Consider the following 14159-nt stretch of genomic DNA (forward strand, 5'->3'; position numbering starts at 1 on the left):
TGCCACTGCACTCCAGCCTGGGTGACAGAACGAGACTCAGACCATGTCCTCTCCCTCTTACTCTCCCAAAAAAGAGAAGAACATGGCAAATGGCAGTTACAGCGAAGCAACACACTCAGGAAGGAGGCTTCAAAATCATTTTTTCAAAGTCTACTGTGTGCCCTGTTCTAAGTGCTGAGAAAACAGGAATGGCCAAGAAAGACAAAGTTCCTGCCCTTGTGGAGCTTACAAATAAGCACGGGGAGAAAAGAAAACAAGCACATACAGACAGACATGATCATCAGAAGTGAGACGGAAAACAGCAACAATCAGTGTCACAATCAGATGAGAGGGCTGGGGGATGGGGAGGGCGGTGGTGACTGGGAGGGTTGGGCAGATTGGCTGGCTGAGGTGGACTTCTCTGAGGCAGGGGCATTTAATCGAAAATGCCAATGAGCCAGCCATGAGAAAATCTGGGAGAGTAGCCTTTCAAACGAAGACACGTGCAAATGATGTCGCCAGCCTCTCTCACTCTGATGACACAAAATGTACGGACAGCACTGAGCTACCATGTGTCCCTATTAGAAATCATATTTACATTTTCAGTCTTTGGGATTTGAGGCATCTGGTACTGATATCCGTATCTTCTAGATGTTTCAATAGGGGGTCCATTAGAAAATCTGGGTTATAAAAAAATTAAAAACATAGGGGATAAAGAGAAAATGAAAATAACAAGAAAAGCAATATTAAAACATACATACAGTTTACATTTAAATGTCCCAAAGGAGATGTGTTGGAGCTGTTTGTGGATCCATCCAGCCAAATAAAACCACACACCAAGAGGTTCTGTTAGGGAAGATGAAAGTAACTATAACAGAATAGGAAAACCAAATTTACACACTTGTATGTGGATCATTTAGAATATAAACAATTTACTCTGAAAAAAAGTTTTATAAATCCCTATGGTACTGACATAAACTAGGCATAATAAACTCAAATGTGAAATCATTAGATTTATTTGTAATGACAGGGTCAGTTTGAGAACCTGTGTTCAGTGATAGTGATGCTTTGGATGAAACAATTCAGCTCAAACTCTTGGCATTATGATCATCCTTTCCTAATATGTGTCTCGAAGGTCCCCAAATAGTCCCAGGGCCTGCCTGGCTTTTATGAATACTCTAGCCAGTCCAAAGTAGGGCAACACATACTGTATCCAGACATGAAACGAATGTCATCAAGGAGGCCACTGAACCACCTTTAAAGGAAAGACAGCTGGAGTACTCCAGTGGGTAGAAGATTTGGAGATAATTGTGGCTAGCAATTTGGCATGCAGAAAGAAGAGAAGAGAACACTGTTTTCAAATGGGAAACAGAAAATGAGACGGGGAAATGAAAGCACATTCCCAGATGGAGCGATTTTATTTCCAAACATGATTCAGAACAGATATATGCTTTGCTACCTCCACACTGGATTTTCATTTTATAAAATATATTTGCTATTAAAATCATTCATAAAATCTACCTTCCCCTTCATAGTGGGAAATAAGCAAAGTCAAAGGTTAAAAGGTCATGCATAAAATAGATACAGCAAGATAATTATATAATAGTCTTAAGTTCTTCACAAATCAAGAAAACATTAATTTATACTTCACTATACAGCACTTCAAGGTTTTTCTTTATATATTAATGTTCATATTTCACAGACAATTTTACAAAAAGATTATCATTTTTTTCATAAAATAGGAAAACAAAGCCACAGTACTAAAAAAAAAATCAATCTGCAGACTGTAAACATTTTTTATAAGAATAAACACTAAAAGAACAATGAAACTCAAGTGCTTTATCAGAAACAGTGGTTGACCTCTTTTTTCCTTTACTCCCTTTTCATCTGAGAGAGCCTTTTAGAGATCGGGAATCATTTGTTGCCTGTAATTACTATAGGCTTTGGCTCACAATTCTCGGGAAAAATGTCAATTTAAGGAACCCTGTGTATATATTTTATTTTCTTTTTCTTTGAGACAGACAACCTCAAAATAAGGTCCAAATATTGGTTCCTTCCAATATATGAGGAGGGTAGTTACCATAGAATAAGAACTAAAATCCCATTTTTTTTAGGGAAAAAAAAAGACCTTCGATGATGTAGGTGTCTGTGTATAAGGAACTACGACCTACCAAAAAACCACCACATAAGAAGAGGCCAATATAATTTGCCAGTCTGACAAGACAGTTGGTATTACAGGTGGAAGAGACCTCAAGGATCACATAATTCAGCTCTTTGATTTTAGAGGGAGGAAAGACGAGGCCCAGAGATGATAAGTGGCTTGCCTAAGTACATTAGCAAGTTAGCTTCAATGGTTATTTTTATACACACACAGGCACACATACATACTGTTGCACTGACTTCTGTTTTGTACATAAAATGCTACTGGCTCATACAATACATCAATAAGTATGCAAATTTTCATTTGTTATTTGATTGCTGGAAGTGGGAAATACTCATTCTTCCCAGGAGTGAAATGGTTCTACTTTCTCTCCGTGGTATACTGTATCATTACTCAGCTCTACTGCTGCTCTCTACAGCCCCTAACAGTAGCATGGATTGGGGAAGAAGGAAGGATGGCAGGAAGGCAGGCAGAGATCCTCAACTCAAATCAGAATTGGAGTGTCTTGTGTCAAAGATGTTCCCACTGGCAGTGAAGACTTTACATGAAGTTAAGCTTGAGCTGTTGAAACTTCCAGACCTGGCTGGAAGGAGGAAATGGGGGATCGAGGCACCACCAGGTACCAGTGTACGCCCTTCACTCAGAACATGAGTTGTGTTCCTCTGACCCTAAAAAGCAGAGATGAGCAGTGTGTGTCCTGCCTAAGCTACTGAACTATAAACTTAGATGACTTTACTAGGTGCAGTCATAGTTTTTAATTATCTTAACTTGTATATGCATATAAACATGAAAATATTTATGCCTATGTTATAGTAGTATTAATAGCTATTATATCATTTCCACAAAATTACATGTGGTTATAACTGTAGGGAAGATTTTAAAACCCTAAGGCAATTTTTTAAAAAATACCATTGTTTTCGATATTTATTACAGACATCTTTCTGAAAAACCTTAAGTCTAGCTATGTATATTAACATTAAATAACTTAAAAAAATAAACAATACATCATATTGTAGCAAAATAGCTCCATTTTAACGCCATATAAGTGAAAAAAATTGAGTTTTCAAGAATAGACTAGACCTCTAAAGGTATTTTTCACAATTTTGAACTAATATTAAATATATTTTCTTTTTCGACTATGCCAAATATATTCACGCTGCTCTTGGTACTTTATGTCAGAAGTATTTTTATGTGAAACACTAGGTTGTTTCATTTGTCTGTTTTTACTTGCTCTATAATGAAAAGTTTACTCTAAATCTAAATAAATTTGCTCCCAAAGATCTCCCCACGGAGAAGGGGGACAGCATAACCAAAAAACAACAAAAACCTAATGATATACAGATATCCAGTGCATGCGACTTCATATTTTCTAATAATAGTAGTAGAAAGTAACTTTCAAGTATCCCTGTAATCCAACTGGACTTACAGATAGTGATCTCATAAAATGAATAGTATTCTAGAGGAAGGAAGTCCTTTAAGAAACTTGTTCTTCCTAGAAAACCTTTGCCAAAATTCCCATAGGAAACAAAACCATCCATTCACGAAAAAACAGAGGGTACTTGGTCCCCTGCACTGACCTGAAAGCGCGCACATTTAACACTGCTCTGAACTCAAAGTTGACTCTAGCAGAATTGAGGAGTCCTTGTTTTCTTCTTATTAAAGGTCAGTCTGTCATCCAGAGCTGGAAGAACTGCTTCTAAAAAGAACGTCTTGATGAAGGCAGGACCCAAAGTTATTTCCAGCTCCTAGTCCTGCTTTCTGTAGCTGTAGGTATGAGTATAGTTGGCTAAAATAACAAGAACAGAGAGATTGGCCCACTCTGGGAACCAAATTCAGATGTTTTGCACTTAAGTTAGTCAAATTCATTTTTAAAAATTAGGTTATCATAAAGACTTCAGTTATGGAATAGAGACTCCACAACTCACATGTAGAGGGGGATGAGAGGAAGAATTAGTCGGCTAAAAAGTGCACGTCTTTCCAAAGCAGGTGTAGGAGGTCAAGAGGGTCTCGAGGCTTCTGGAAGTTTTGCTCCTTTACAGGTTTTGATCCAGCCACTTGATGTAACTATTCCTAGTCCGGATTCCCACTGAGAAATTGGTGGGCCAGCTAGTGAAAATCATACATCCGTGAAAGCCATCCTCAAAGTGATCCAGGGTCACTTCCACACCGGCACTCTCCAAACGCTTGGCATACATGATCCCATCGTCTCTGAGGACATCATGCTCACACGTCAGAATGTAGGTCTTTGGGAGGAGCTGCAGCACTGCCTGGTCTGCAATGAGTGGGGCAGAGCGGGCATCCAGCAACTGAGGAAGCTCCTGGACAATCCTGGCATTGCCTGTGGTCTGTACAACAGGCTTGTAGTTCTTTGTGAAGGATGCAGGCAGGAGGGATGTCCAGTTTAGACGGGCCCTGAGGGTAGCAGCCTCTTCCACATCAAGTGAAGTGTGATTGTTAATGATCATTGCCTGCACAAAGTCATAGTTGCCTTTGAAGTAGTCCACCCAATACTTCACCATGACATAGCGGGGCAGGATTGGCGTATTCACATTTTGCTGATAAGATGGTGTGTTAAAATCTAAAGCTTGAAGAACCGGATAAATTAAAGCTTGCAGTTTGAGCTTATTTTTTAGGCTGGCATCTTGAGTAAACTAGAGAAGAGGAAGCAAATGCATTATTTCATTCTGCATGCCTTCTTTTATAGGAACCATACCCTATAGAGTAGCTTAATGTGTTGCTCTGAATCTGTCAATGGTATAAGTGTTACATTTCTACCAGGCACTGTATAAATAATATAGTTTTAAAAATGATTCTCCATCGTTACCATCACCACCCTATCAAGCTGCTAGATACTTAACTAAGAAACGTATGATGTTTACAACTCATAGTTTTGAGTGAACCCTGTACTTGTATCTATCTTTAGGCAGTTAAGACACCTGGGTATTATGAATGGATAATGTATGAACCTTCTTTTATTTTTTATTCCCTACAAAACTCCCAAAAAAGGCCATGACTTCCTAGGGAGAAAAAAAATTAGTCCTACTCTTCCAGAAGAGAGGGGCAGAAAAAAGTTAAACAGATTATGAGACTCCTGAGTGTTTTAGTAGGACCTCAGGGTATGTCTTCTGGTAAGCATCTTCATGCTTGGTGAGAGAATTTAAACAGTTCTGGCAATGTACCCTCCATTCTACATAATGAGCATATGCCATAGAGTGAAGTTGTCATGGGAATGTGAATGAGTCCCCTACCTCAACAGATTTCAGTCCCCCCACGCCTCCCCATCGTGTTAATATTGCTCCATTTTGTAATTCTAGTGTGCAAAATTATGTATTTGTCCTGTAACATCTAAAAGAAAGCTAACGAGTCATGAAGCTTCATAGAAAACTAAATGATCTTCAAGGTAACTTTAGCCATACACTTCTGCTTCATACCTGGACTTTAGAAACCCAGGTGAGATGTGACTGCTTTCCAAAACATGAATGGTCAGTAAATAGTACTTTGAATATGTGCCAAAAATTGTATACACATCACCTCGCCAAGTCCTTGCAACAGCCCTGCAATCAGATGACATCGTCCTCATTTTTCTGAGGCTCAGAGAAGTTAAGGGACTTATCCAGGGCCCCACAACACTCAAGGGTGAGTCCTGGGTTAGATTCCAGTGCTGTCTGGCTTGAAAGCTAAGTATGTTCTCTCCACTGAGCCAAGACTCTCTTGTGACCACATGTGGATGAAAACCTTGCCAATGCCAAATGGAAAATCAAGTTCTTGAATTACAACAAAAGAGTTAGAAACCAAGGTACCTCATAATTAGAATGACAGATGGTATTTGAGGACACCAAATGAAATTTGGAGGTGAGACGACAAAGATATCTTAAGTTATTTCATCCATAACAGGAAGAAAACGTGCTTTTTCCCAGCTGCCAAAAAAATTGAGGTGCTATTAGAGCTAGACATAGTTTTCAAAGAATTCAATCAGGTGAAACTCATAGTAACTTGTAAGATAATAGTTAAATGGCTGAATTGTTTAATTTTTTTTCTTTTGCATTAAGAAAAAGTTGGGGAAACAAATTTTAAGGTTTTAATGTGGCTCAAAGTTGTAAGGAATAATCTTAGGAACTGGAATTTAAGCAAAAATACTCTGCTTTGCAAGTCAAACATGAAAAAGGAGCAGGGGACACTTGAGTTCCATACATAGCCCTGAGAAGCAAGGGATGTCAGCCCTTCTCTAATACTGACTGTAATCAGGGACTTTACAAAGTCTCATAGGTGACACTTCCTCCAATGACCCATCTTTCTACTTCAGCAAGATCTCTGAGAGCTCTACAAGTGTAATCGCATGAACAATTTGGCCATCTAGTGACCAGCCCACCCAGCTATGCCTTTGCCACACATAATGGAGGGTGTGTTGGTCTGCTGGACCTTATCATGCACCACTCAATCCACCAGCACCTTAGGACAGTGGTGTTACCTGTTGTCCAAGGGCAGCAGCCAGATTTCCACCAGCACTGTCACCAGAAATGCAAATTCTGCCTGGATCAACCATATACTTCTGTAAGACTTCTGGCTTCAGGAAATACTTTGTGGCCCGTACAACATCATGAATTTGCTCAGGAAAATAAACCTTTGGAACTAGCCTGTATCTGTAAAAACAAAAGTTGTATTCATTTAAGGCCTTTGCCAAGTTTTGGGGACATTTAAAGTTTAGAGACAAACTGATTCTTTTAAATCTGGAAATAAATAGATAAGAAATTGATTCAATGGAATTACTGTATTCATATTACTGTATGAAAAAGAAAAAAATAATACAATATAAATATAAACCATTTTCTTGCAAATCAAATACTTAGTTTAAAATGTGATGATTTTGTATTAGTAATAGTACTATTTTTCTTTAAACTATCAGCCACCAAACCAAACCTACTTACCACCAAGAACAACCAAAATAAAATTTCAAAGTAAAAAGTAAAAGGTGGACGGAGGTTCATTGCAAAGACATGGATAGCACCATAATAGATTTTAGAATTTTATTTCTGGAAGTCAGTGTTCCATTCATAATGTCTCTGGGTTAAAAGGTGACTTGGCAGCATTAACCACTTCATTGGTCTCTCATTTAATGGTCCATCATTTACTTCATGTAATAAAATTGTACTTCACTGGAGAGGTCCATACTAGCCTGACATTAAAACCAAGCAATGCATTCACTACCTGGAAGACTGTAACTAAAAGGCCAGTTGTTAACCTGCAAAAGGGAAGCTAAGTTTTCCAGACAGCCTAGAGCAGGCCCTCAGGGATACTTCTGGGGCTCCTCCAACTGGCTCCACTTTGCAAGATCAGAATCCTTTGGAATCCTATCTGTATACCTAGCAGAATTCATATCCCTTTAAGACTCCCAAAAAGCTCTGGTTTTGTCAAATGCCTCACCCATAATATTATCTTACACATCCACATTGGCAATCTTGGTTTAGAGTTCCCTTCCACTCCCTATTCTCCCCTTTTGCTTATTAATTCTCACTCATCTTTTAAGCCTTAACTGGAGGGTTTGGCCTCCTCTAGGTCACCTTCCTTGGTCATATCTCCACTTGCTTCTGGGCTTGAACTGGCTAATATTCCTTGATATTTCTATGTGCCAGGGTATGTCACTCACTGTTCTTACTGGTTTATTTGAAAAGTATTTGTGTTTTTCCTAAAGACTGTGTTTTCTGATATCAGGAACTATGTTTTATTCATTACTGTGTTTCCAGTATCTGCCAATGTGAGGGGCACATAATCATCCATCCAATAAATCTCTTTTGAGTATTAACATACCTTCGTTTTGCAAACGAAGAAACTAAGGCATACAAAAGTTACTTGATTTGTAAAAACTCAAAAACAGACCAAAATTAGGTAGGATAAAAGCTAATTACCTAATTAAAACCTAATAACAGTCAGTGAAGACTCAAACTTTTGATTTCCATCTTATAATTAGCATACTTATTTTCACAAACTAATTTTTTCTAAGCTACTCTAAATAAGGACATTTATTTTCTACCATCTAAAATCCAGCCAACTGGACTGGGAGTGGTGGCTCACATCTGTAATCCCAGCACTTTGGGAGGCTGAGGTGGGTGGATCACTTGAGATCAGGAATTCAAGACCAGCCTGGCCAACGTAGTAAAACCCCGTTTCTAATAAAAATACAAAAAAAGGGCCAGATGTGGTGGTTCATGCCTGTAATCCCAGCACTTTGGGAGGCAGAAGCGGGCAGATCACCTGGGGTCAGGAGTTCGAGATCAGCCTGACCAACATGGCGAAAACTCATCTCTACTAACAATATAAAAATTAGCCAGGCATGGTGGTGGGTGCCTGTAATCCCAACTACTTGGGAGGCTGAGACAGGAGAATTGCTTGAACCCAGGAGGCGGAGGTTGCAGTGAGCCAAGATGGCACCACTGCACTCCAGCCTGGGTGATAGAACAAGACTCCATCTCAAAAAAAAAAAAAAAATTAGCCGGGCATGGTGGTGTGCACCTGTAATCCCAGCTACTTGGGAGGCTGAGGCATGAGAATCGCTTGAACCCAGGAGGTAGAGGTTGCAGTGAGCTGAGATCATGCCACTGCACTCCAGCATGGGTGAAAGAGTGAGACCATGTCTCAAAATAAAATAAAATCCTGCTAGGTAATTAAACATCTTGACATTCATAAATGGACAAATGTTTGAGAAATACATTGGTAAGTAGTGAATGTGGATCTGGTCACTCTGGAATTACCACATTTTGAAACTAAATGCAATAAAAAAATTCCCTTAGTGGAGGGGGAGCTTGCAGTGAGCTGAGACTGCACCACTGCACTCCAGCCTGGGCGATAGAGCGAGACTCTGCCTCAAAAAAAAAAAAAAAAATCCCTTAGTGTTTGCCATATAGCAGATAAAATAAGCTTTCAGATTTCTTATTTTTCCATCTGGGGTGGTCAATTAATCATGCAAAATGTTTTTTTTTCCAGTTGATTTTTCACTATATATGAAAGCTGCTGCTATATAATTCCATTAGAGCAAAAAAGTAGAATTACACAATTTTGTCCACTACATGACATAATTTCATATGATTCTATTTACCTCTAGTTCTTGGGGTGGGGGGATAGGGTCTCAATTTTTAATCTTCAGTATTACCAAGCTGAATTTTTAATAAAAACAAATGTACTTCATGACTCAAGTTGTAAAAACAAAAGTTATTTCATTTCAGCAATATCCCACATATCACAATAAACTGGTTGCCCAGGTGGTCAGAACATATCCACTAGTATCCATACATCAAATAAGTTGAGTTTTTAGATGTTATTTCAGAAAAGGTCTGAGAGACTTTGATCAAAGGAAACTGGTAATCTAAAAAAAAATGCTACTGCTCAATCTTCTCAATTAATAATTGGCTTATATAATAGGATAAACACACTTAAAAACAAATAGGTTATGATGCAAGAGGGTTCCTGGTACCATAAAGATCCATGGCCTAACCCCTCCCCTTATCTGATTTCATGCTGGAAACATTCTTCAGTTTTACTCAGTAAAAATGGACACTTTTGGCCAGGCGCTGTGGCTCACCAGCACTGGGAGCAGTGTAATCCCAGCACTTTGGGAGGCCAAGGTGGGCGGATCACGAAGTCAGGAGATCGAGACCATCCTGGCCAACATGGTGAAACTCCATCTCTCCTAAAAATACAAAAATTAGCTGGGCGTGGTGGCGGGTGCCTGTAGCTACCCGGGAGGCTGAGGCAGGAGAATTGCTTGAACCAGGGAGTCAGAGGTTGCAGTGAGCCAAGATCGCATCACTGCACTCCAGCCTGGTGACAGAGTGAGACTCTGTCTCAAAAAAAAAAAAAAAAAAAAAAAAAAGGAGAAATTTTGTAGACTGGAGAATACCCTGAAAGTAGATATTTATTAGGTTACCTGGTATAAGATGAACTTTCGGTCGGCCGCGTTGGCTCACGCCTGTAATCCCAGCACTATGGGAGGCCGAGACGGGCGGATCACGAGGTCAGGAGATTGAGATCATCCTGGCTAACAGAGTGAAACCCCGTCTCTACTAAAAATACAAAAAAAAAAATTAGCCAGGCGTGGTGGCGGGCGCCTGTAGTCCCAGCTACTCGGGAGGCTGAGGCAGGAGAATGGCGAAACCTGGGAGGCGGAGCTTGCAGTGAGCCGAGATCGTGCCACTGCACTCCTGCCTGGGCGACAGAGCGAGACTCCGTCTCAAAAAAAAAAAAGGAACTTTCAAAGTAGCTTGAAATTCACCTAATAAGTATATCAAAACGTTGTAATATCTAGACACAGAAAGCCAAGGATCAGGAGGATATTCATGGGTGGTACAGCCAAATAACGCATACATAAATGTATCTGCTGTCTGCTGCTGGTGCTCAAAGTTACGTCCCTGCAAAGTAGTGAAAGAGGGTTCTGATATTCAATATTTAAAACTGCAGATCTTAAAGCACCTGATACATAAATACCAAAGATGTCATATCATATTAATACTATGGATGCATATATATTCCTCAATTTGCCCAACTCACATCAGGGAGAGGATGACTCTGCAATGCCAAGTGGATTATCTATTTTTATCACTGCATGTACCTCCCACTAGAAGAATAAGCTTTGGTGTAAATTCAGCATGAGGTTTAATCAAATTAATGTGTAGAGTCTATAAAAATGACCATATTCCTGCTGGGTGACGTACGTTGCCAAATGTTCTACAGATGTATGTCGCTCAAATCTCAAGCAAACTTCTGGGTTTAAGGATGAGAATGTGAGGCTCAAGGAAAATGTGTAACTTGTCTATAACAGCTAGAAGTGGCAGAACTGGGATCTGAACTCACAACTGACTTCAAACCTATGCCTCTCTTCCTTTAAAGCCCTGAATGACACCAATGTGTTAAGAGGGTTGAAATGCGCATTCTTCCTCAAAATAACCTAACCTGGAAGCCACGTGTAAAACCTGCTATGGAAAGGACACCAAGTTTTCTTCATATAGTGCCAGTTAGGTGAAAGATACGTGCGGCATTCTGGAATAAAATTATACTCCTATCAGATTCAGCAGCAGAGAGGATAAGCCTCACTCCTTTTCCAGCTTTTTTACTTTTCACCATCACCCAAGAAAATCTCAACAGATTCATTTTGGGAACATAAAAAAGTTAATATTCCCCACTGTCTTGGGGATATTTTTAGTAGGGGATATCCAAAGCAAATCAATAATTAAAACCAGATTGTGCTCTCTGAGTGAGACAACTCCAGAGGGAAAATCTATTTACTCCGCTAACAGAAGCTTCCTTTCTACTGTTGCATCAAGAGGTTTAAAAAAAAAAAAAAAAAAAAAAAGCTTCCTTTCTTCCCTGCCCCCTTTATTTTTATTTTTATTTTTTATTTTTTTGAGATGGAGTCTCACTCTGTTGCCCAGGCTGGAGAGCAGTGGCGCAATCTCGGCTCACTGCAAGTTCCGCCTCCTGGGTTCACACCATTCTCCTGCCTCAGCCTCCCAAGTAGCTGGGACTATAGGTGCCCACCACCACACCCAGCTAATTTTTTGTATTTTTAGTAGAGATGGGGTTTCACCATGTTAGCCAGGATGGTCTCACTCTCCTGACCTCGTGATCGCCCACCTCAGCCTCCCAAAGTGCTGGAATTGCAGGTGTGAGCCACTGCGCCCAGCACCCTGCCCCCTTTAAGGGACAGTCTTGCTCTGTCACCCAGGCTTGAGTGCAGTGACATCATCATAGCTCACTGCAGCCTCAAGCTCTGGACCATAAGCGATCCTCCCACCTCTGCCTCCCTAAGTGCTGGAATTACGGGTATGAGCCACTGCATCCCACCCAGAAGCTTCCTTTCCATTGAAGAAACATATAATAAAATTGTGCTCGAGGGGAAGGAATGTGGATGAATGATTGTTTCTCCAAAACTGCACCACTGCACTCCACCCTGGGCAACACAGTGAGACTCTGTCTCAAAAATAAATAAATAAAAAATAAATAGAGGTAAAAAGGTACTCAATTATAGTTAAACTGCACCAAAGTTTGTGAATATAAAATAAGGCCTTTCTAGATTATATAAATGAGGATACACCTGCGTACCTTAGATATAAGATAAACATTGTAATGTATTTAACAAATACTTATCGTGCAATTAATATGTAAAAATAGCATAGCGTTGTAGAAGCTGCTGAGTAGTAGGCATGGCTTTTACCTAGTTTTTGTAACTCAAGGACTTTACCTATTGGTTATTTGGTCTGTCTCCAGACCCTTGTGCCAGCATGAGTGACATGAATCATGGAGTCCCAACTCCTGGTGCTCATATGAGGTGATTACATTACCAAGGCTGCTGGAACTCCTGCCCACCAGCTTCCTCAGATAAGAACCTTCCCCAATGCCACAATCCACATGAAAGAATAGCAAAGCCATGACACCACTACCCACTCTAGAGGGCCTCAAGGCAAGGAGCTGCTGGCTCTAGACAGCCTCTCTTCTAGAAGGTGGAGGTCCAGGAGAACCAAGGGTCCACCGTCCTCCTAAAGACTCTCAGAAACATCCACCCTTACTTCTGTTTTCCTCAGTTGTCCCTCCATCTGTCTTCTCTCACATTTCATTCCCTCACTGCTCTCTGCCTCCTCCCTCACCTCTCAAGCCCTCTTATTACACCACTTTGGTCTTCCATGACCAATCCACTTCTCTAATGAGGTTCTGCTCATCCTTAGGGGTTTGATCCAAGCATCACTTTCTTTAAGACACCATTTCTGACCCTTTAAATGAGGTAAGATCTTGCCTGTTAGATGCCTCTATTACTACTTGCCCTTCTACTTCCCATCACTTATCACACTTTTAACATTACTTATTCAAGGTCTTTTTCTTCTAGATCATAAACTCTATGAAGGCAGGAATTAAGTCATTCTTACATTGTTATGTCACCAGAATTTAACACAGTAACTGACACAAAACAGGAATCCAATAAATATTTATGGAATAAAAGAAAGAAGAAAGAAGTGAGCCACTGAGATCCAGCTCTGAACATACTTTGCTTTTTTTTTGAGACAGGGTCTTGCTCTGTCACCTAGGCTAGAGTGCAGTGGTGCAATCTCAGCTCACTGCAGCCTTGACCTCCCATGCTCAAGCAATCTTTCCAACTCAGCCTCCCGAGTAGCTGGGACTACAGGCATGTACCACCATGCCTGGCTAATTGTTTTTTAACTTTTTTGTAGAGATGGGGTTTTGCTATATTGCCCAGGCTGGTATTGAACTCCCGGACTCAAGTGATCCACCTGCCTCAGCCTCCCAATGTGTTGGGATTACAGGTGTGAGCCACTACATCTGGCCTGAACATCGTTTCCAAGAGAAACATCATGATCATATAATGTCGGCTGTACCTCAACTACAGCATAGGTTATAAAGTGCCCTTGGGTAAGCCTGAATCCTAACAAGGATTACTATCTCACTATTTCTCCAGAAAAAAAAAAAAAAAGTACTGTGAGTTCCAAACATGCTGATAAATAAATGTGTAAGTTGACCCTTTCATTCTATAGGCTAGATAGAGCAATAATCCTCCAGACTCATCTAGTGCTTTTGAATATCTGAACCCCTTTTATATCAATTGTCTAAAATGATTCTCGTGACAACTCTCTGCAGTCATTATCCCAACTCAGCATGCATTTACCTAGCATGCACACTCCAAGCCTTGCACTGGGTTCTGGAGATGCAAAGGAAGGAAGACGTGATTTCTGTTTCCAGGAGTTCACATTCTTTTGTTTTTGCTTTTTTTGTTTGTTTGTTTTGTTTTGTTTTGTTTTTGAGACCAAGTTTCGCTCTTGTTGCCCAGGCTGGAGTGCAATGGCGCGATCTTGGCTCACCACAACCTCCACCTCCTGGGTTCAAGCGATTCTCCTACCTCAGCCTCCCGAGTAGCTGGGATTACAGGCATGCACCACCATGCCCAGCTAATTTTGTATTTTTAGTAGAGATGGGGTTTCTCCATGTTGATCAGGCTGGTCTCAAACTCCCAACCTCAGGTGGC

General features: G+C 40.4%; 1 protein-coding gene across 2 annotated transcripts in view; it reads right to left on the reverse strand.

Moving 5' to 3' along the window:
* Nucleotides 1-1374: 1374 nt before the first annotated feature.
* NCEH1 (neutral cholesterol ester hydrolase 1) overlaps nt 1375-14159 on the reverse strand; it is an 89106-nt gene continuing 76321 nt past the window's right edge. For both annotated transcript variants that reach the window (XM_045386626.3, XM_005546397.5), the window contains 2 exons: nt 6609-6780; nt 1375-4791 (listed from right to left, as the gene is read on the reverse strand). In XM_045386626.3, coding sequence (XP_045242561.1) covers nt 4174-4791; nt 6609-6780 — 790 coding nt within the window. In that variant the 3' untranslated portion in view covers nt 1375-4173. The remainder of the gene's footprint in view (nt 4792-6608; nt 6781-14159) is intronic.

This window comes from Macaca fascicularis, chromosome 2 (genome assembly GCF_037993035.2).
Source record: "Macaca fascicularis isolate 582-1 chromosome 2, T2T-MFA8v1.1".
NCBI lineage: Eukaryota > Metazoa > Chordata > Mammalia > Primates > Cercopithecidae > Macaca > Macaca fascicularis.